Source organism: Falco punctatus (genome assembly GCF_963210335.1).
Source record: "Falco punctatus genome assembly, chromosome: 2".
Lineage (NCBI taxonomy): Eukaryota > Metazoa > Chordata > Aves > Falconiformes > Falconidae > Falco > Falco punctatus.
Window position 1 is genome coordinate 96480378 of NC_137581.1, and position 21355 is coordinate 96501732.

At 41.4% G+C, this 21355-nt stretch overlaps 1 protein-coding gene across 4 annotated transcripts in view; it reads right to left on the reverse strand.

Annotated features, from left to right (window-relative positions):
- SHROOM2 (shroom family member 2) overlaps positions 1 to 21355 on the reverse strand; it is a 131280-nt gene that overhangs the window by 43532 nt on the left and 66393 nt on the right. For 3 of the 4 annotated variants that reach the window (XM_080376908.1, XM_080376911.1, XM_080376910.1), the window contains exon 3: positions 4206 to 4337. In XM_080376908.1, the coding sequence (XP_080233034.1) occupies positions 4206 to 4337 (132 nt within the window). The remainder of the gene's footprint in view (positions 1 to 4205; positions 4338 to 21355) is intronic. The other variant, XM_080376909.1, reaches the window with a different exon arrangement.

Genomic DNA, 21355 nt, shown 5'->3' on the forward strand with positions numbered 1-21355 from the left:
CTATAATTATATGAAGTATCTATGAAATCTTTTGTGGTAAAAAACCTGTGAAAGCTAGCAATGAAGTTAGATTAGTCCACATAAAAATGCAGAGTGATATAGATCTTTTTTTGTCAAAAATATTGCATGGGTCAACTCAACACTTCTTTGGAATTCAGTATTAACATGAGAATTGCTTTACCCACCCCCACCCATGCAACTATAGCCTTAGTAACTTTTTTTATACATGGTCAAAAGCTATTTATGTTAAGAAAGAGAAGGTATACTTTGTGCTTGTTTTCTAAAAGTATTTTATTAACGAATTACACTAGCATTGGCCTCATCTTGTGGGTTTTTTGTTGTTTCGTTCTTTTATTTTCAACACTTTAAAACATCTTGCTGAATACTTAAAAAGGTCTTAACTGTCATCTTAGGCAGATACTGCGGTTCACGTAGAAAATGTCTTGGTCATTATCAGGATCTCTCTCGTTAAAGAAGAATTTAAGCCAGATATTGTTATCAATTGCTGATATTCTTCCCCCTCTTCAGCACTAAGGAGATACGTGGCATCGATTAAAATAAAGATGACACTTGCACAGGAAAGCAAAGCCTCAACTTACAATTTACAAGTCTCGTGTAGATCTGCTGGTATCACATGTGAAGCACAAATCATCAGCATAAGAGGTCAAAGCCCTACTAGAAAATGCTTAATGGAAACCCAGCAGATGCAGCAAAACCTTCAAAGAAAGGACAGGAAAGTGTCTGATGGTGTATTACTGCAAAGCATTGTCTCCTTAACCATGGGGCAATCCTCCCATGAACCCTGACAGGGAAGAAAGTTCAAAAGCCATTTCTCTGCTTGAGCCTGGCATCCCAGAATATCCTTCTCAATGGCTTTTTTAGAGTGGATTCACAAAAGCACCTACACAGCTGGTCAAAGTCTAGCAGGTAAAGTCCGGGAATAATCTACAAACATCATCCTTGGCTTCTTTGGCCAATATGCACCGCACCCCCCAACCCTGGGGCATGAGTTTCTGATGCCAGGCCCTCCTAAAAATGACATCATCTCAGCAAATCAGACCACATTCAGACCACATAGGATTACAGGCCAGATGTACCTGACCCTAATTGCCCCAAACCCTCAGTTTAAGCAGCCTTCTCAAAGCATATTTGCCTCACACCCACAAGGCCAGAATGAAGTAGAAGAGGTTGTTGGTTTCAACTGCACACCCAGGGGCATGAAAAAACACACAAAAAAGATCTTCTATTATAGTATATCCTACGGGAAGAAAGAGGAAAATGCAGAGTCTAACTTTCAGCAACTTAAGAGTTCATATCCACACCTCACAGAAAAGTGCACTCAGCCTTAGACTAGGGTGGTCTAGGAAAAAGGTCTGCGTCCATGTTGTTAACGTATGACTTCTGTGGAAAAAAAGCCAACCAAACCCAACCACCACAACTCAGAAGACTCACAGAGGGAAATTAAGGCACCAAAAGCTTACAAGGTCTAACTCTCTAGCCTTGCCTGAGAAGCACCTAGACCTGGCAGTGTGCTCCCAAGATAGCTTACAGTTTTTGAATGAAAGTCACATGATAAGAAATACACATATAGCAGCAGATGTGGAAAGCTGGGCTCCGTAACTATGCTCTCTCCTATCTACACTGGTACAGTCTCTTCTGGTTTGTCTGCCTTCCTCTAGCTCCATGTGCCTTCTCAAAGGTCCAAATTCAGTAGGCTGTCAAAAAAAAATCAAACAAAAAAAACCCCCAACACCCCAAACCAAATTACCCATAGCATAATCTAGCATCTACCTAGATAGTAAGGACAATTTTCAGAGGGTTGTTTGTCCCGCTGCACCCCACCCATGCCAACACACAAAATCCAGGTATAACCTGCCTGGAAGAGAGCAAAAGCAGTTCTGCCCCCTGATTGAACTCTTCATTTTTCACAATTGATACGGCTTTCACACTCATAAAGAGAACGTAGACAGGCACATCCAGAAGAGATTTTAGGCTGTGAACATAAATCTCAGATGCTTAGCTCAAGGAAGGACAAGAAATTACACAAATAGGCCAAAGATGGATCCTTGGGCTAGAAATATCCCCTCCTCGGGCTAAGTCTATTATCTCCTTGCATACCATTTTCAGCTGAGTGCTGTCTCCTGTTCAGCTTTTTGCTTAACTGGCAGAGTACAGAGTGCTTCTCAGTTTTGTGAATTGTACTTTGAAAGTGGAGAATCTCTGAAGCTGCTCACCTTCTCTTTTGGCAGATGTGCAAGCCCAAAGAACCCCCCCTCTGCAACGGAGATCCTAAAATACCCAAATCCTTGGCTGGCACTCTGGGAATGCTGGGCCTCTAGCAGCTGCAGTCTGAAGCCAGCTCGTCCACTGAAACTGTCTTGGGCATCAGACACCAGGACCAGCTGATGTCCCAAACACATCATCTTTCAGATGGGCAGCACAGGCATCCAAGGGGTTAGAATGGCAGTGCCCTGGGAAACCTAGTATTAAACTGTGCTAAAGCCACTAAATCTTTCAGGAACATGTGAGAAAGCAGAATTTACCCTTTTTATTAATACTAAGGTGTACCAGCAGTTGCTGCTACTTCTGATATGTGGGGAGAGAAGACTGCTCTATTCCCCTCCCCCTGTTCCTTTACACCCACAATTTCCTGTCCAAAGCTCATTTCAAACTGGCCTTGAAACAAATTGGTGTTTTTTTATCTTCTTTAAAGAATTGTGATTTGCCCAGCTCCTATCAAATCACACTTTGACACGTGTCTTGTAGTATTTCACTTTCACCAGGTACAAGGACAACCAACAGGAAAAGCATGAAGCATATATCAATTTAGAGCTCAGTCAGAAGACTCAGTAGACAGAAAGTAGAAATACTTGAGTTAGCATTGCAGCCAGGAAATCTATAAAGTTTTTAGAAATTTCTCAGTTTTGCTTCTATGTACGAAGACTTCTATTGCCTTCAAATCTACCAATCTAATTCAGCATATCTACATGAAATTTAAATACAAACTCTCTAAATCAGTGTAAACCAGCAGCAATTCTAATCGAGGATTTGAGAAACAGAATAAGCTAAAACTTCTGCTAATGAAGTACTACAAAATGCATTTAAAAAAACCCTCTGTCTAAACGTTAACAGTCATGCTTTATTCAAGGGCAGACAGCAAGTTATTTTAAAATCAGTAGGGAGCTTCCAATGAAAACAAACCAATACAAAAAGATTGTAAAAATGACATGAAAAACAAAAGAAACTCCTAAAGTATGAATGTTCTTCTAACTACCACAATAAATTAACATCAAGAAGTAATGATGGAGAATGTATAGCAGTAAGTACAGAAAACACAAGCCTACTTTCCAAACTGGGATTGTGTACCAGACTAATTTTCTTTAATGCTCAGGGTAACTATGGTCCAATGGGAACCAAGACGAAAAAAAGCAACAAAAATAAACAACAAAAAACACCAAACAAAAAAAACCAAACTCATGAAAATGCTGAAGAATGCCACATACAAGCAGGAAACAAACAAGAACCTGTAATCAGACACAAACAGGCACTACCTAAAAGTTTTAAGTTTCACTACTAAAACTGCATGGGTGCCAACATTTCTCCCCTGGTGTTGAAACAGACCTAACAAATACTAAGATGCTTTAAACAGGGACTGAAAATCATTGGTCTTATTACCTCTCTACACAAGCAAGAGCACAGCTGTAGGGAAGATCAGATTACAGAAAGACAGTTTAAGGTATTACTGGTTTTATTAGTTAAAGTCCAACAGCTAAACATTCTACACCCTTCCTTTAGGAAAAGTATTTTTAATAGTCTGAAACAGTATTTTTCAATTTCTTTTTCCTTTACTATTTCATTTTAATTATGTTAATGTCGACTGTTTCCTTTCACTTATAAAGGTTTAGGATTTTACCAGGGGACACTGAAAAAAAATACAGAGCAAGAAACATAACCTTCTGACTGCCTTTAAAGCTAGTTTCTTACCTTTCAATCACACGCACATATCACCTACTGTTTCTGAAATCCACTCATCCATATGCCAAACTTCCCATGTCCCCCTCTTCAAACACTGAAAGGACAGGCAATACTAAAGACATATAATACAACAATTCTGCACTTGTGGTTTTACAAAACACTTGACAACATGACCTACAGTGTTACTGTCTTGTTTGAGCTTAATGAGCATAACTTAAGCAGAGACTCACCTTGCATGATAGCGCGAGTGCCAGGAAGTGCAGGCACTGGATGAGGAAAGGTGTGACGTGGCTGTCTCAGGTTGACTTTCTGTAAATTTGGTTGCATGCCAGGAGTGAGGCCTGCAGGCTAGGTCATTTCTTCTGAAAAAGAAAGGTAAGAGTGTACTACTTTAATGCAAACAGTTCATTAAGGTGATATGCAGCAAAAAATCTACCAGGGTCGTAGTCAAATGTTATACAGGTAGGTCAGAGGCATAATGAATTTAAATGACAGCAAATGAAACTACTTTCTAACATGCATGCCAGTTTGAAAAGACACTCGCATTTCTTTAAAATGCTCAAGATGCAGTGAAACGCCAATACTCTCTCTCCAAGGTCTGTGCTTGGGTGTTTTAGGTTTTAAAAACATTGTAGTTATTTTGGGGGTGAGGTAGTTTTTATGAGGGGCAGAGACAGGCAAACAAATTTTAAAGAACCTGACAAATATCTAGAGCTTTAATAGTTAAAGCTAATACTGAGAGTTATGACTTCTACATGATAACAGTACAGTAAGGCTTTGGCAAGATTTTACTGTAAGTAGGTGCTTATGGGAAGAGTTAATGACAGGAAGGAATAAAGCCATGTACATTGTTTTGTACAAATTAGTAAGAGTGATATAACTATTAATCATAACTCCAGCGAAGTTCTGCTTCAGCTCTTAGAATGTTTGGCACCCCAGGTATGCAAAGTGTATTGAGGTTTTTTTGTTTCTTTTTTTTTTTTTTTTAAAGAATACACCTAAAAATTATCCTAGCAATTCATCTCAGTCCCCAAATACCTACTTAGATATCATCTGCAAATGTATATGGTCATTACACCTCATGTAACTGAAGAGATCCACTCTAAGAAGTAAAAGAGTAAATTTAGTTGTTTTTTTTTTAAAAAAAGTAAAGTTAGAGCTTTGTACTTCACAAACCTTTCTGCAAAACCTTTCTACACTCCTCTGCCCTTTCCTTCTGCTCAAGAGTTAGTAACAACAGCTTGCACTTCCTTCCAAGGACTTTCTGTTTGTAACACCTCTTGGCATGGCATGCATGAAGTGCATTCTCCCCCAAGGTTAAACAAGCCTTCTGAGTGGAATTTAGCCACTTTGGTTTCAGCAAGCAGATGCTGAGCATAGGCCATTTGTCCAGACCCTCTCAGTCACCTGGGGAACAAAGCAGGAACTTCTTAAAAGGTAATTCATCCTGCCCTTCTCTTTGGCTCATCCTAGAGGAAGTGCAATTTAAAATTTAGACAAGGTATAAGGTGAGAAAAATCCAGTCCTTCCAAGTCACAGTCTAAAACAAAGGATAGGACCTTAGCTCTTGAGGTTTCTTTTAAACGCACTTATGTATTTCACTTATACTTCTATAAAGTTTATTACTGCAAGGTTAAGCAATTTGTCTGTTATAAAAATCATTTTCTAAGCTGAGAAAGTGTTCCCAATTTTCAATGTCTACTCTAAAGGCAGTCCTAAATTTTTTTTACTCACTTCCCCTTTTTATAAACTGGGGTTATCAGACAGCCACTGGATTTAGAGAACAAAACAAAAGCTCATTATAAATCCAGTGTATTCCAAACAGGTTAAATTTGAGTACATGGCTTTTTGCAGTATATTCAGGAAGATCTGATGAATTCAGTCATTAATTGCCTTTCCAAACTCTGCATGCAGGATTAAAAAAGGAAAATAATTCTACAGGGAAGCTGTAATTTCACGAAGAAGTGGAGCATCATTACTGTCACAAAAAAAAAGAAGTAATTGTTTCCATAAACAAAACCCTACTCTTCCCAGCATGACAAAAGAGAAAACAGTTAAGCAAAGCATCACTATGTTCTCCTTTCATGGTAGGATATGAAATTCACAGTGAGTGGAGAAGCCCTAATACTTTCAGTGCAAACAAGTGCAAAAGATTCTGCTCAGCCATGCGATGATGGGCTCCAGACAGACAGTCCTTGTGTATTCCAAGGGCTCCAGGCCTGTGTTCAGGTATGGAAAAGAAAAGAAAAGAAAAAAAGGGAAAAAAATTTTCAAAAATCATTCCACTGTTCAGCTGCACAGAACATCGAAGGATTTTTTCCGCCCACAGCTCACCTCTAACGGTACTGATACCGGCTCAGCAAACCACATGTTACCTATTTAGGGAAGTTCAATAGACCTCCCAGGCATCAATTCAGCAAAAACGTTCACCTAGTATGAGACAATTACTTTTCTATGATGCATCACTAAGGAAACACAAGACTAGAAAACTAACACAATACAAGCAATGCTTGGTGTGTAAGGAAATGAAGGGTGGGAAGAGGGCTTCTGCGACAGTTTGCTACGGGCTTGACAAATGGTAGGAAGAATCCAATCAGTGGGAAGGAACACATGGGATGCACTTGTAGAGTCAGTACTGTACCTCATGGAACTTCTCAAGATCTTCATAAGGTAGTTTCTTGCTACATGAACATCGTTTTCAGATGGCATTTTCTGTTCTACAATATCCACCACTGCTTTCATCTTCCTGAGCAGCCAAGCAAGGGGAGGAACAGACTGGGCTGAGTTGTGACATGAGGCAAGTGAAGTGGACAAGAACTTGCAAGTTCTATTTCATTTTTTTGTATTTGTGGACACATATTTTTGAGAGGTGGTTTGTGGTTAATTTTGTTGGTTTTTTTTAAAGACATAATAGTCTGAGCAGCCCAAAAATACTGGTGGGAAACCTAAAAGGTGGAATCATGTAAACACCTGCTTTCACTGAAGTCCATAACATGACTAAAAATTAATTTATTGTGCATAGCCAACAATGCTTTCTGCTGCATTCTCACCATTTAGTTACACTTACTATGTCCTCCATTTCAAGAAACAATTTTTTCTAATAAGTGGAGCACAGCGTGAATATTGATCCCAAAGCTCGGCACATATAGGTAGAAGGACTGGACAGAAAAGATTAAAAGACCCAAAAGAGGAATACTCTGCGGGCAACTTAAGATGCTGGAAGCTGAGCATTTGTATTCTAACGTAATACCTCTGTATTAATTCTGAGTGACAGAATGAGATCATCTGAACCTACAACCCAGAAAACCTCCAGCATTAATGAAAGCATTAATAAAAGCATTTCACTGAGTGTCTTTCTACCAGTGCTTTTAAAAAGCTGCTGGAAGGAAAATGCTGATAAGCTTTGAAGATATGATACAAAGAGAATAAAACAATTTCTATTGACTATAAGCAATCCCTTAGATAGTGGTCTCAATGACATGTGTGTGCAAATACTTTAGCAACAGAACAACATTTCCAATCCAGTTTTTCAGTATAAATCTGTCCTTTTATAGTTATTACTTGGAAGTCATTAAGAAAGACATTCTGAATTTCACAGGCTATAGAGTTCAGATAGTGGTTTAGATTGCTGCAGCAATACTCAGGAGGTTGACTGGATAGAGAGGAAAATAAAACAAAAAAAAAACCACCCCAAAAAAACCAAAATCAAAGAGAAAAAATGTATTTCTTTGACCAAGGGAGAAAAAAAATGAAACTGGGCAAGCAGATTTATCTGTAAACAACAACAAAGGTCAGAAAAATACCTTAAAAATGAAAAGTAGAGAGCAAATTGAATAAAGTAACGGAACTAACTCAGCATACAACAGTGTCAATGAGTATGAGCCATTTCCTCTGCTTTCAGGCTCATTCTGAATTCTTGTAGGTACCACTCAGATATACGACCTGCAGATACAACAGACCCAGATACAACAGACATGGGTATTCATTCCCCCCGCCGCCCAAGATAATTTGTGTCATTCTCATCTACCAAAGAGCACCCTTGCTGTAACCCTATCATACAGACTTTTCTATTTGGAGTCCCAAAGCTAAAGGAGGACAGGCAGTTCCAGGGACCTGTGTCCAGGTGGAAAGCAATTGCTGGATTTTATCTGGCTGTTAATGTTCCGTTCCAGCCCTCTGCTGAACCAACAGACGGAAGGCCCAACTGCTGGCTCACACCTAAGCAGTGTAAGGCTCCAAGTCTCTCACTGCAAGCAGCGGCAGCTACACACGACACAGGCTGTATGGTATTTCTGAAACAGAAAACTGGCTTTGCATCCCTCTCACCCATCTCATTACTGGCCCTGTAGCTCAAAGGAGTTTTTTTAATACCACCAGTGGTGACATACCCACACACAGACACACTGATCCACCTCAAGTACAAGGTAACAAACAGTTCCTACATGGATTCTTCAGGTAAAACCTTGGAAATGTGAAATGAACAGTCATCCTAATGGGACATTTTAACCGGGACTGCCCAGCCATTTCCCTCTTTAAAGGCTGTCTTCTGTTACTTCACGTCCTTATGTTGCTCGAAATTTACCGAGCTGCACGATTACTTTCCAGCTGAAATCTAAATAGTTCCTCAAAATGGCTGAGCTCGCCTTGAGGGGGAGGGGGGAAACTCCTTCCCGGTTCGCCACAAGCCGCGCACGGCCGGGCTCCACCTGCGCTGACACAGGCAGCACGCAGCAGCCATGACGAGCGGCGAACACCGCCCCCCCGCTCTCCGCGGCACCGGCACCGGCGGGAAGGGGACTGGGCGCGAGGCGTGCCCGCCACTGCAGCCCGCGCCGCCAGCGCCCCCTGCCGGCTGCGGGCAGCGCCGCCCCACGGCCCGCCGCAAGCGCAATGCTGCCTACTGTTCGGCGGCGGCAGGAAATAAACCCCGGGCTTGGACAAGAATTCCCAAGTTTCCCAGTTTAAAAGGAAGGCGTCGTCAGTGGCCTCAGTCAGTACTGAGCTGTACCCACAAAAAACTATCACACAGTCAGGACCAACCCTCCGGGTTACCACTGTTGTAGTGATTATTCATATTAAAGATTAAAAAATATGTATTTACTCAGTTTTTAGTCCCTTTAGTTCCTACAGAACATTTTTATTCCCAAAGCTGCAAACCACTGTTTCACAGCACAGCCCATGTGTTTCAAGGTACAACTTCACTGCAAGCCCCAGATCTGGGACCCAGTCAATGTAGTTTAACTGGATGGCAGCTATCAAAACAAAATTCCTCTCCATTCACCAAGATGCAACTCAAGACTTCAGTGGTAAGGTAAAGCCTCTCCCCGGCACTTTGCTTTTAAAATAGCCCAAGTTCACATTTTCACAGTTGCAGGAGGAGGTCCAAACTACTTACAGCTATTTTAAACCTTGCCTATAACCAGGAATTTGTCCCAGTTCCCCAGTGTAAGGTAAATGGCTACCAAATCGCCCTGCCTGCACGCCATGGATATGCAGAAAGGCTGCGGCACAGAGATAAAATGGAAACCTACATGTGCTTAAAGGTCAAATGCACAATTCATTGGCATCCTTAAAACAAGCATGCTCGGCCACTGCATGTACTGAATGGTACGGCTCACAAGGTGCCCTTGGATAGTTTCCAAAGTCAAATAAACCAAATCATGGCACAGTTGTTTGTCCTACAGGAAAAAAAAAATAATCCTGTCAGACATCATTAAGTGGCCAGTTATAAATAGTGTTGCCCTGTTGCCCCATACCAGCCATGCAAGTTGACTAGGAGTTATCTTTGGGATCTCCTCAGCCAGCCACTCATCCATAGTTTTTCAGACCATGTAGAGAAAATTTCAAGAATTTGTAGTGACAGCACAGGTGCCCTTGCTTGACCCCTTATAAATCCCAAACGGTTTCATAGTTCCCAGCTTTCGCACCTCACCCCCTTTAAAATAACACTAGGCCAGACATACTAACACCTCATTAATGAAATTTTTATAAATCTGTATGTGTTGGGGGGAAAAAAGTCCTTCCAAGCCATGTGTCTCTGTTTTTTTTTTTTTTTTAGTTCACCAATCTTGTGCTCTATGAATTAAACTATGCTAGAAGACTGACATATAGTGCAATTAAATGGGTATGCAAACAGGCACTGTAAATAAAGCACTTAATTTGTGAAAAACATTATTTGGATTTTTTTAGTCTTCTGAATCCTTGGCAGAAATAAAAAGGAGGCTGAAAACCACCATGAAGCTGCAGCTACCCACAGAGGCCTCAAATAAGAAGAAATTAACAATGTCACCTTTTTTCATTCCAAAAATAGTTCAACGTATTTTCCCCTGCAGACTGTGAAGGCCTCAACCAACTGCCTAACCTGGGAGCTCAAAATTAGAACAGAATGATTTTTTTTTCTAAAAAATGAAAAAGATAAAATTGCTATCTGAACAAATCAAGTATTGTTTCGGAATAAGCACTTATTTGGTGAAAATTTCTTCCTTCTTTGTTCCTGCCCTCCCCTCAAATACACAAACAACATTCCTTTCTACAGAGTACTGAGGGAGTCATCGCCCTCCACAAAGAGATTTTCTCTCTCAGGCAACTATATTTGTAGAATTCAAATTACTTCATGTTATGTTAGTCACCTGGCAAATCTATCTGACAAGGTCATCTGACAGGTAAAATTTGGCAACAGACTAAGGTCCAGCGGCAAAACTATATAGGGAATGTGAACAGCTTCTTGTTATCACTCTTAGTAACTCAATACATCCATGAGTTATCCTAATCTACGCTCAAACAGTTGTTACCAATGCTATAAGAAAGCTTTAGGTTAAGTGCAATACCATCCCCTCCCTCCTTTCCCCTTGCCATTTTCTGTGTTGTCCTGCCTCTTGACTTACCTGTCTATATCTCTGGATGTGACAGAAAACCAAGCAATGGGTAAAAGTGATATTAAAAGGAAGACAAAGAATCCAAAACTTGAGATTGAACGCTTTTCCTGAACAGTTACTCTCCCACTGTGTTTCTTCCTTGTTTGTTTGAAAAAGGAGAAAGGGAGGGGGGTGGCATATATGTGCGAAAGAACATGAGAAGAACACAGAAAGCCTCCTGAAAATTTTCATGCAACAATTCCATATTAAAGGACCCCCTCCTCCCAATATAATTTGAAGTAAGCCTTCACTCTGTCATTCATAACCAGTAAGGATGAATCAAAAAAGTTGTATATATACGCACACCCCTCTCATATACACATGTATTTTTATGTATAGATATACACATATGATATGTACATACACATGTATCCATACGTATAAGCAAAGTCACTTTTTAGGCTTTTCAAAATATGCCCACAACTTCTCTGTCCAAATGGATGGTTTGGTACTTCAACCACCAGGTTTTGGTCTTCCCAATACACCAAAGCCCTGCTAAAACCTGACCCACTGTCCACTTCTGAATTCATCTCCCTGCTTCTTTCTAGAACATCACAGTCTGAAGCGCTTTGTTCCCTTTTTGTAAGGTTGTCCTACTGCCTTTCACTCAGATTCTGCCTTGGATGCCTCAACTTCCTGCTGTCCTGAGGCTAGACAGCAGCAATTTAAATGCTTTTTCTAAAGTATGCTCTATGCCAGTATTCAGACTGTCTATCCAGGACAGCCTTAATGTCCTTTCAAAAAGGGTCAGTAAATTTAGGCTTTGTTTGGGTGAGCCATACAGTGACTGCACAAACCCTGCTCAAAAGCTAACAGGGGGGCCTTCCCAGCTGAGGCAGAAACACCGGGACTTAAAATTTTGAGTTACGTGTGTGGGGACCTTCACACCCTTGCTTTTATAGAGATTAAACAAAAAATGTGTGAAAAATGTGTGTTCACGGTGAGCAATAAACCTGAAAAATTACTGGTAAATATCATCACGGTAGGTATTTTAAGGCAATGCCTTTTACATATGCAGATCTATAGTGAACTTTATAAGAACAACAGACACCATCTCCTTGCTTCCACGCTTACTCCCTGAATCAAAAAGAAAAGCTTGAATAGAGTTTTATATTGAGGAAAATTTGTTGAAGATTTTTGTATTTGGTATCTGCTGAAAATTAAATAGAAATGCTTTCACATCATAATTGATCAAACACTGCTTATATGAGACTTAAAAAACTAGTATACCAGCTCAATAGCCTAGGAAAGTGAATTTAAGGTGAAGCTCCTAGGATCAGAAACAATCAGCAGCAACGTTATTGTTAGTTTGCCAGCTGTGCACTGTTTTCCAAAAAGAAACACAGGAGGGTCGAGATACACAAATTCAAATCACTACTGGCAACACACAGCCACACCAGAGTTTTTGTTTCAAGACTCGTCTTCTCTCCATTAACAGCAGCACATACCCTATCTGTTTGTCAGAACCACCTCTCCTTGCATATTAGCATCTATTCTTTTGGGAAAATCCCCTGTGACATACTTCACTGGAATGGGATGAACCAATGATGAAAACTAATTAGTTCAGTATATGAAAAAACTCTTCTCTGACCCCAGACAGCTGAGCCCTGCTGCCTTACATCCCTCTGTTCAGCGACAGCTGGATCAGCCACAGGCAAAAAAAACAGGCATCCAAGACTGCACATAACATACACAGACACACAAACTACAGAAAATGAACAGTTGAGAGAAGAACAGTTGGTAGTCTCAAGCAACACTGAAACCCATTTATAGAAATTAAAGAATAAAATTTTCAAGCAAATAAAGTCATTAGCAGCCTTGTCATCCTAAGACAAATCTATGACTGACTGCCCCTAGAATAATCAACTCTTTTCAAAGTTTAAATGATTTTGATGATCAGGAAAAAACTACATGAAGATTGGGCTCCTAATCAACTTCACTATTTGGTAAGTTAGAGTGATTCACAAACTATTATCTTTTCTGGTTAAAATGTATCGAAAACACATCAGTTGAAGAAAACTGTATCTTAATTAAGGAAAGCTGTTAACAACCGAGTAACCATGAAATGATGAACCAGCCTGGTCTAACGGCAGCCCACCCAATTCCTAATCCCCAGCAAATACAGAAGCTCCTTGCAACAAGTTTTCGTATCTTCACCTTCTGCACTGGAAGCTCTTGGCTCAGCTCAGCCATCTTCCTGCAGGGAGTCACCAGCACAATTCCTCCTGGAGGCCCATCGCCGCCTTTGTCTTCAGATTCTTTTCTCTCTCCAGCCCCCATCCCATACTTATCTGGGGTTGGTTATTCTCACCATCCCCTCCTGAAGGACATGGCAAGCTTGCACTCCCTTTGCGGGACAGTTCCTACACAGTCTTTTCCACCTGTGTCGCTGGCAGCCAGACAAGCTTTTTTTGTGTGGATCTACTGTAGTGTCAGAAGGAAAGTTGCAATGATAGAAGATGGTGCTGTACGCACTTAATAATTAAGTTAAAACATGTAGGAAAACACTGAATATGTATTAAATCCAGTGTACCTGGCTAGTGGATTAGACTAGGTTTAAAAGCTCTATCAATGACTTGTAAGAATCATTTAATGGTTTAGATAAACAGCCTTCACAATCTGTTTAGTTTAGGGACAACCTGCAGGCCTGAATTCAAATTAGGCTTCAGAGCTGAACCTTCTAAAACCTACCAATTTCAACAGATCTACATGCAACCCCCCCACATTATCTATGAGCTAGGAATAATCAACAGAGTATGCCTAAAAAAAATACAAACCCACACTGTGTGAGGATGTGTATTGACTGACCTTCAACATGAATGAAGAAAACACAGGAAGATAAGGATCTGCCTTTCGTTCCATCAGAATTCACAGGACATTACAGAAGTACATAGGCAAGATCACAAAAAAAAGTACTCTTCTCAAAAAGAAATCTCAGATTCTCTCAGCTCCCTCTACTCCAGTCCACCAGCTCCCAGTTTACTCCTGACATGCCCTGTGCTGGCAATTAAGCTTCCTCCAGCCTGTAGACCTTAAAAGCGGTATCTTGAGCTCCATAAACATCCTGCTTTCAACACCTCTGGATTCACAATACTGTTAACTATAAATTTCCATGCATAAAAATTAAACCCAGTACCTGTCGTTCCTTGAGGCGGGAACTATTCATCCAGCTTCAGAAACAGACACTATGTTAACACATAGAGGATGCAGGGCTACCAGTCCCTAACAACAAACCATCTTATTCCCTAACTAAAACCAGTGCAAACTGGCCACAAACAGCTTCTGTTTTCTTCAAGGAATGATTACTATCACCTCTCGTCCAGTCTGAAGCTGTAATACCAAGATCACCACTGCACTAAAAAGGAGGTATGGACAACCTGATTTACAAGACCAACAGCGTCATACCAGTGAACTCAGTTTCCCGTTTCTTGAATTTCTGCATCAGTACTCTATCTCAACCCTCCAACTGTTTCTACATCAGAGGAACAGTCAAATTCTGGCTTTCCCATTTCCTGAAACCTTTAAGTGCTGTATCGCATTTTCTTCCCCAAATACAGCAGCAGAAGTGACTTGGGTTCAGCAAGACCTAAGAGTAGGAATACTGAAAATACTACCAGCCAACAGGACCAGTAAGAGAATTCATACAGAATGACAAACTCATGGGCCAATTTAGACTTCCTTACCCAAAAGCCTTTCCTAAACCTCTGTTGAAACTGTGCTGGTGTGGTGGCACAGAAATACACAGGATAATGCAACCCTGGCGATACATGATGTGATACAATTGTTCACAAAAAGGCACGGCTAGAGCAGCACTGCAAGAATGGTATTTAATCAAATACGTATTTAGAACAAAACCACAGGTCTCCATTACCAATGATATAGTCCTTTTTGGGCAGAAAAAACAGTGTAATAGGAAGTAGAACCAACCCAACAGGCCCACATGAAGTCTTTTTGCTCATCAATTTAAGAGCTTGCACTTGTTAAGCATTCAAATACTGCTTCTCAGCCTATTCTCACAACACTTGGGATTGTCAAGTAATCTTCTGAGTAAGTACTGGCCATTTCACACAGCATCCAGAACCCATTTATTCCAGCTTAGCCATAACAGAGAAAACATGACTGCAATACTATAAAAAAAAAAAGACAGTATTTTCCACATTAATAAAGAACTGAATAAGCTTTTTATGCAGAAACTTTCCCTCAAGGCATCTTGGTCTCAGAAGGACAACAGAGATTTAAAAGGAAAAAATGCTCTGTTAAAAAAAAAAAAAAGTAAAAATTTACACTGAATGTGACATTTGGAGATAGCTATGCAACTGTAAATCACTCTGTGATATATGGCACTGTTTTTAAAAAGGGTTTTTATTTTCATAACAACTGTTTTCAGATTAAAACAGACATTAGAGTTTTTGCACATCACAGAGCTCATAATTTGGGCATGAAATCTCAGCTGCCTCAACGTGCTAGAAGCCAAAGGCATAAGGTGGTTGCAGTTACACAATCACCTTCTAAGGTAACCTCTCCCTCCTTACCTCCCAGGGGCAGCTTAAGCTTCAGGCGGAGAAGCTAATTGTTCAGTTCCAAGTTATATCCCCTTCTTAACATCCAACTGATGACTGCAGCTGTAACAGCACAATAACAAGAAGCAGTACAATTTGAAACATTTGTGTATTCATCTACAATTTCTCCATTGGTAAAGGGCAGCTATTTTTCAGCAACTTCTTGGAGCATGAGCTCCTCTCCTCCTATGCCTGTATTAATTAGGGCCCAATCTCCTCCAACATTTTGTGTAGAGACTTCATTGAAGTAGAGGGGATCTGCACGGGTAGGTGTAATGTTGTCACCGCTGTCAGTGAGGGTTCTTACCAGCCTGTGGGGCTGCAGATCTGCACCTTACCCTGAGAAAGGCAAGGCCACCCCACTCTGACCCTGTGGGGAGATGGGGGCTTCAGTGAGCTAAATGAAAGAAGCTGGCTCCTCTTGCTGAGGCTGGCTCCACATCCTGCTTCGCCTGAAAGAAACAGAGCTGGACCCCAACTTCAATCCTCTGTGCGACAAGACAGTGCTGATAAGGACACAGTGGTTAAGCAAGACCATCCAGCTGATGGCCACAGAAGCAAGAATGGGTAAGAATGGGTGTCATCCAGAGACAGTGATACTCTTCTTATTGCAGAGATTAGCAGCTGTGACTGGAGAGGATGGGTCCCTTTACTCTGCACAGGACACACAGCCTTGTCCTGTCTCCACCCTGCCCAAACCTTCCTCCCTCCATCACACACAGAGAAACAGAGAGGTATGTCTGAATCTTGAAAACAGAAGGCTTAATTTCTTCATTCCTCTCAATAACATGAGACTCTTCCAGAAATACAGACACAAACTATGACTGACAGTTCACGAAAAGGAAATGCAATGAATACAAGGATATCAGAAAAGTGACACCTCTGCTGAAGACTCACCCATGACTGCCACCTGCCCCAGAGAAACAGCAGTTGACACTGACAAGTGGCTGTCCCCTGTGCCACCCCTGTGCCTCAGGCCCCAAGGCAGCAGCTCCCACAGCTCCTGGCCTGAACTGCTGGTTCAGGTGAAGTACCCACTCCAGTCCAACTACTATGTAAACACACTCAAGTCTTCAGTAAATTTATGCTGATCAAAAATTTAAAAAACCCTAACCCCCCTTAACCTAAGCTGCAACAGCACTGTTGCTCTTGATTTGGATACCCTGGGAACACTATAGGCCTTATTTTGAGCCGATGTATGGCAGCCTTAAAACACTTAAAACCACTTAGAGCTGGAAGTTTAAAAGTGAGCAAACAATTCTGATTTCTGGGATTCCCAGAGCAGAGCTCATTTTGTTTAGTGGATAATCTTCTTGCAGGCTTTTAGGTTTATTTTGCAGAAACTGAATGTGCCAAGATATGCACCCAATTTAACATCATTAGACTTGAAAGCTGCGTTCAGTCACTTCACAGTGAAATAAAAGCTATTTTCCGAGCAAGATTGAAAACAGAATCACTTCACAGCAGTAACGCCACAAATCTTCAATAGATTATTCCTCTTCCAGCCCACCTCACACTACCCTTTCAGATCTCAAGTCCTTAGTCACCCTAATTATCACCAAGAATAAGTTTTACAACAAAGTCAATCTGGCAAAAATAAAACTAAAAAACCACAAGTTGAAACATGTGCTTGGATGCAAAGAAATGAAATCGGAAACTACCTCAACAATTTTCCAAGGCCAGATCAGTTACCATGGATGATGAAATAGAGGGAAAAAAGCTCTAACTAATATTCATAAATAGTTACTCCTGCTGCTAGAGCTTGTAAGAGTTATAAAGCTGCTGGGGCTATCAGCATCCCTCTGAATAGTTTAATGCATGCACAATTACTACATAAACCAAGGTACAGATCCTGAGGCAAGATATCGACAGACAATCTCACAACAAATAACAATACTACGTCCACATGCAAGTTGTGCCTACATCACTATTTTTAAACCCAGAGCAATGAATATGGCTCTGTCTAACAGTGAATACTTGGCTGTTCGCATTATATGTTCCAGATTGAGTCTTCTTCAGCTGGAAAACAAAATTGGGTTGTAACACTGGTGTTAGGGTGGTATAGAGCTCCTCAGGGAAGTTTAAACAGCCTCAAAGAATAGAAAAGATGTCTTTCAGATAAAAAAAAAATCACTGAAAGAGACACACTGAACACTACATATGAGTTCCAAGTAACTAATGAAAGTCTAAGATTTTATAGTTTTACTCCAAGTTCAGTGAGGTCAGCAAAAATGTGTGACATTTTAAGTGCCAATGCTCTGCTATGTATTATTATGCTTTAGTATAAACCTACAGTAACCCACAGAAATTGATCATAACTCTTCTGGGATCCTGCCCCACAAATACAATGGCAAGTTCCTATCTGAGCAGCTCATGCTGGAGGGCAGCTCCATTAGCCTCACTAGATTATGGATTTCTCTAATGGAGCTGGCTGCTCTGTCTGGCTGGTCACCACTAAGCAGATAGAGACAGAAACACAGCCTGAGCCCACGCTGCTCTGGCACCCCACCTTCACAGCATATGTTCTTGAAGAGCTGGAAGCAGTGACTGCCTGGCAGGGAGAAAAAAAATCCTACTGTTCTACTGTTCCCAATTTATTGTTTAAACACCGCCCCCCCCCCCCCAACTGCATAAGACAAGTATATTTAAAAGATTGTCTCCCCCCGCCCCCCCCAAGTTTTGCTCACTACTTCATATTCCTCTCCTTCTCAAGGAGAAATCCCACAGTCCCTTCTTTATAGATTTACAGCAATAAACAAACAATTTTGGTTTCACATGTTTATCAGCATACTTGTTTCCTCTTGCACTGTTCCGTAAAAATCCCCTTGCACCCTTGTGTAACCTCAGTTGGCAACCTGCTCACAGTGTAGGAAACTTTTTCCACTGAAATTTCTTTTCACACCAATAAAAGCTCAAGACTGCAAAATTCTCAGGCCTTGACACTTCAAGTTTCACTAACAGACTGATGCTGCTACTCCACTTGTTCTAATGACATATACCGGGATAAAGAGACCAGCCCAAGAAAACCAGCTGCAGACCTCTTAAATTAAAAGTAGCAACGGTAAACCGCCCCAGCGCATGGCATTGCTGGCAGATGAGTGGTTTTGGTCAGCCACACAAAGTGTGCTGAACCCAGGTCTGTGTGAGAAACAGAGGGTAAACTGGCAAGCAAACCACAGAATACTCCTCTCAAAGTCACCTCCCCTCTTCCACACCTGCCGACTCCGCTTCAACAATCCTATTATGAAATTTTAATCAGACACATTTGAGACAACCCGCACAGCTCCCTCCTGCCCTCCACGGACAAGTTAAAGATACAGAAAAGCCAAGAGAAAGGCACCGCCAAGCACTTGCTTATCCCAACGATGGGCCATGGATGGAGAGGAGCCGCTGGAGCGGGCACGCTGGAGCTGGTCAGGTGCTGGTGCCCTGCCTCCTGGCTCACCTGGCAGGAGCCTCCCCGCGCTGGCACGGCCCCAGGTACCTACCCAGGCACTGCGCCGGGCAGCGCCTCCTCCCCAGACCCCATCCTCACGGACCAGGCATGGCTCCCAGCTGGCAGGCAAGCCTCCACATCAGGGAGCGGGACCAGGCCCAGAGAAGTGCTGGGGCCCCAGAGTGGGCTGGGGTGGCACGTGTGGGGTGTGGGTGGCACCCGCTTGGGCTCTGTCCCCGGCAAAAGCAGGCAATGCTGGCGGAGCAGAACACGGGACCCTGCAGCCCTCGGCGACAGACTGTCCTCCCCCTGTGCTAATCCGCGCCGCTGTGCCAGCTTAGGGGATATAATTAGACGCACAAAGGAGCCTTGTTACTGCTCCCTGCTAAGAGGCCGTAGCAGTTTTGATTATTCATACCAGCGACTCCACCGACTGACTCCAGTGAACACTGCCTGTGGAGCTTGGCAGGGAAAAGCTGAGCAAAGCCCAAAAAATGAACCAGAGGACTGTTCCTGGAGGAGGAGGGAGAAGGGATTTTTATTTTTAATTTGAAGTGGTGCTTGACATGGCACATGGAAAATACACTGAGATAAGGCTACCAATACTGTTGTGGTTTTTTTTTTTTCCCAGTTGTTCCATCTTTTCCTTTTGCAATCTTCTAAGCATCTATGTAGGTGAATAGACCAGTCTAGAGCACTGCATTGTTAAGAAGTTAATGTCACTTATGAGATGACAAATCTGCTCAAGGAGCAAAGCCAAAAGAGAATCTCCAGAGCAACCTGGGCCTCTTAAGATCTCATGGGCTGTCAACGGCATTTGAGAGTTATAGATATTTTTCCTATACATTAAAACCAACCAGCCAGTCTTCTCAGGGAGCAGCACTTTTCCCCCAAAAGAAGCAGCCTGTGATATCCCCAGAAATAAGTAATCTCAGTACTCTGAAAGGCACTGGAAATCAACGCCTATGGAGAAAAGCGGCAGGTATGTCCTTCCATCACCCAGGGAGACTGATGTTACAAATTCTGGAGATTTTGTTCAAAAAACAATTTATTTTAATAATCTTTTGAAAAAATAAGCTTTATTTCATAGTCACACCATTAATCCCCTGCTGCTGGACAGATCTGCACATGTAAACTTGCTGTGGTTGCTGACCATCATCATACCTGAGGATGTAAAGAATACAGTAACAGGCTGCACAGAGTTTCTTTGAGGGGAAACAAAAAAGATTAGTTCTGCTGTATCCTTAAGGATAAGCCCAGGAGAATGAGGATATACTTTCTTCCAGTATACTGGCCTATATGCCAATACCAGGTTTTCCTCAGGTTCAAGGACCCACCACACCAAACACACAATGTCTATACGTTCTGTGCTATAAAACAGCAGATTGATTGTCACAATAAGCTGGTTGCACTGCAGCATCCTTACCCACTGACTGACCTACATCCTCTGTACGAGAAATTAATGGATTTTCACAAGTCAAAGGAAGATGCGCCTACAGTTGCAAAGGAAATGCTGGAAGTACCATGGATTTACAGAAATCCTCAAACTTCAGGAGGGAGGTGGAGGTTGGCAAAAGGGCAAGAAGTGGTCTTATTTTATGCAGGCATATTTAGATTTTAATAACAAATCTAGTTAAGACGGCATATGGAAATTACACAATTACAAAGAAGTCCAACAGCTTCACTGTGAACTCACTGGAGGTTAGATGGCATATGGCTAAAACTTTCCCAGCCAGACTGCAATTTTCTATCAAAAAATGATTGCACTTTATATAAAGGTGAGAGTATTGATTTCTAGTAGATGTTAAAGCTAATATAATGATGGTTTTTTGGAAGTAGTCTCAATAAAGATAAGCTAGCATGATGCCTTGCTTAGCAAAATTAACAAATGCACTTTTGTGCATATGCACATTCAGTTCAGAGAAAGAAAGCCTCTCATTTGATGGTACATTTTTCTAACGCTGTTTCCGAAAGAGTCTAAAAAACCATGGAGTTATTGTTGTGTGAATGAGGATGCAAAGTCCAGCTGACAAATACTATCCTATACTTGAGGACTCATTTGGCAAAACAGAAGTAAAATCAAGTGGAAAAAAGGAATTTTTCCCTGAATTTCCACCAGCAAGTCCATCTTCATTTTGCATAAGAGAACAACAAATAGCAAAGAGTGAGTACTATACTATAGAATCCACTGACTGAAAAAGTATTAGAATTACCTGGCACAGTGGTAAAAAAAAAAAAAGAAAAGAGAAGAAAAGAAAAACAAGGTAAAAACCAAGTATCTCCTTAATTTTAAAGAAGGAAAACCTGAGTCTCAAAATACAGTTTTCTAATAGCATTTTTAATTTCGCTTTAAAAAGCTTTTTTTCAGTCTTAATCTGCAGTCAGATACTGATGAGCTGTCCTGCTACACTGCAGCCAGAACAGCAAACAGACAAAGCAAGCTCATCTTACAAGGACTGTAGGGCATGGCA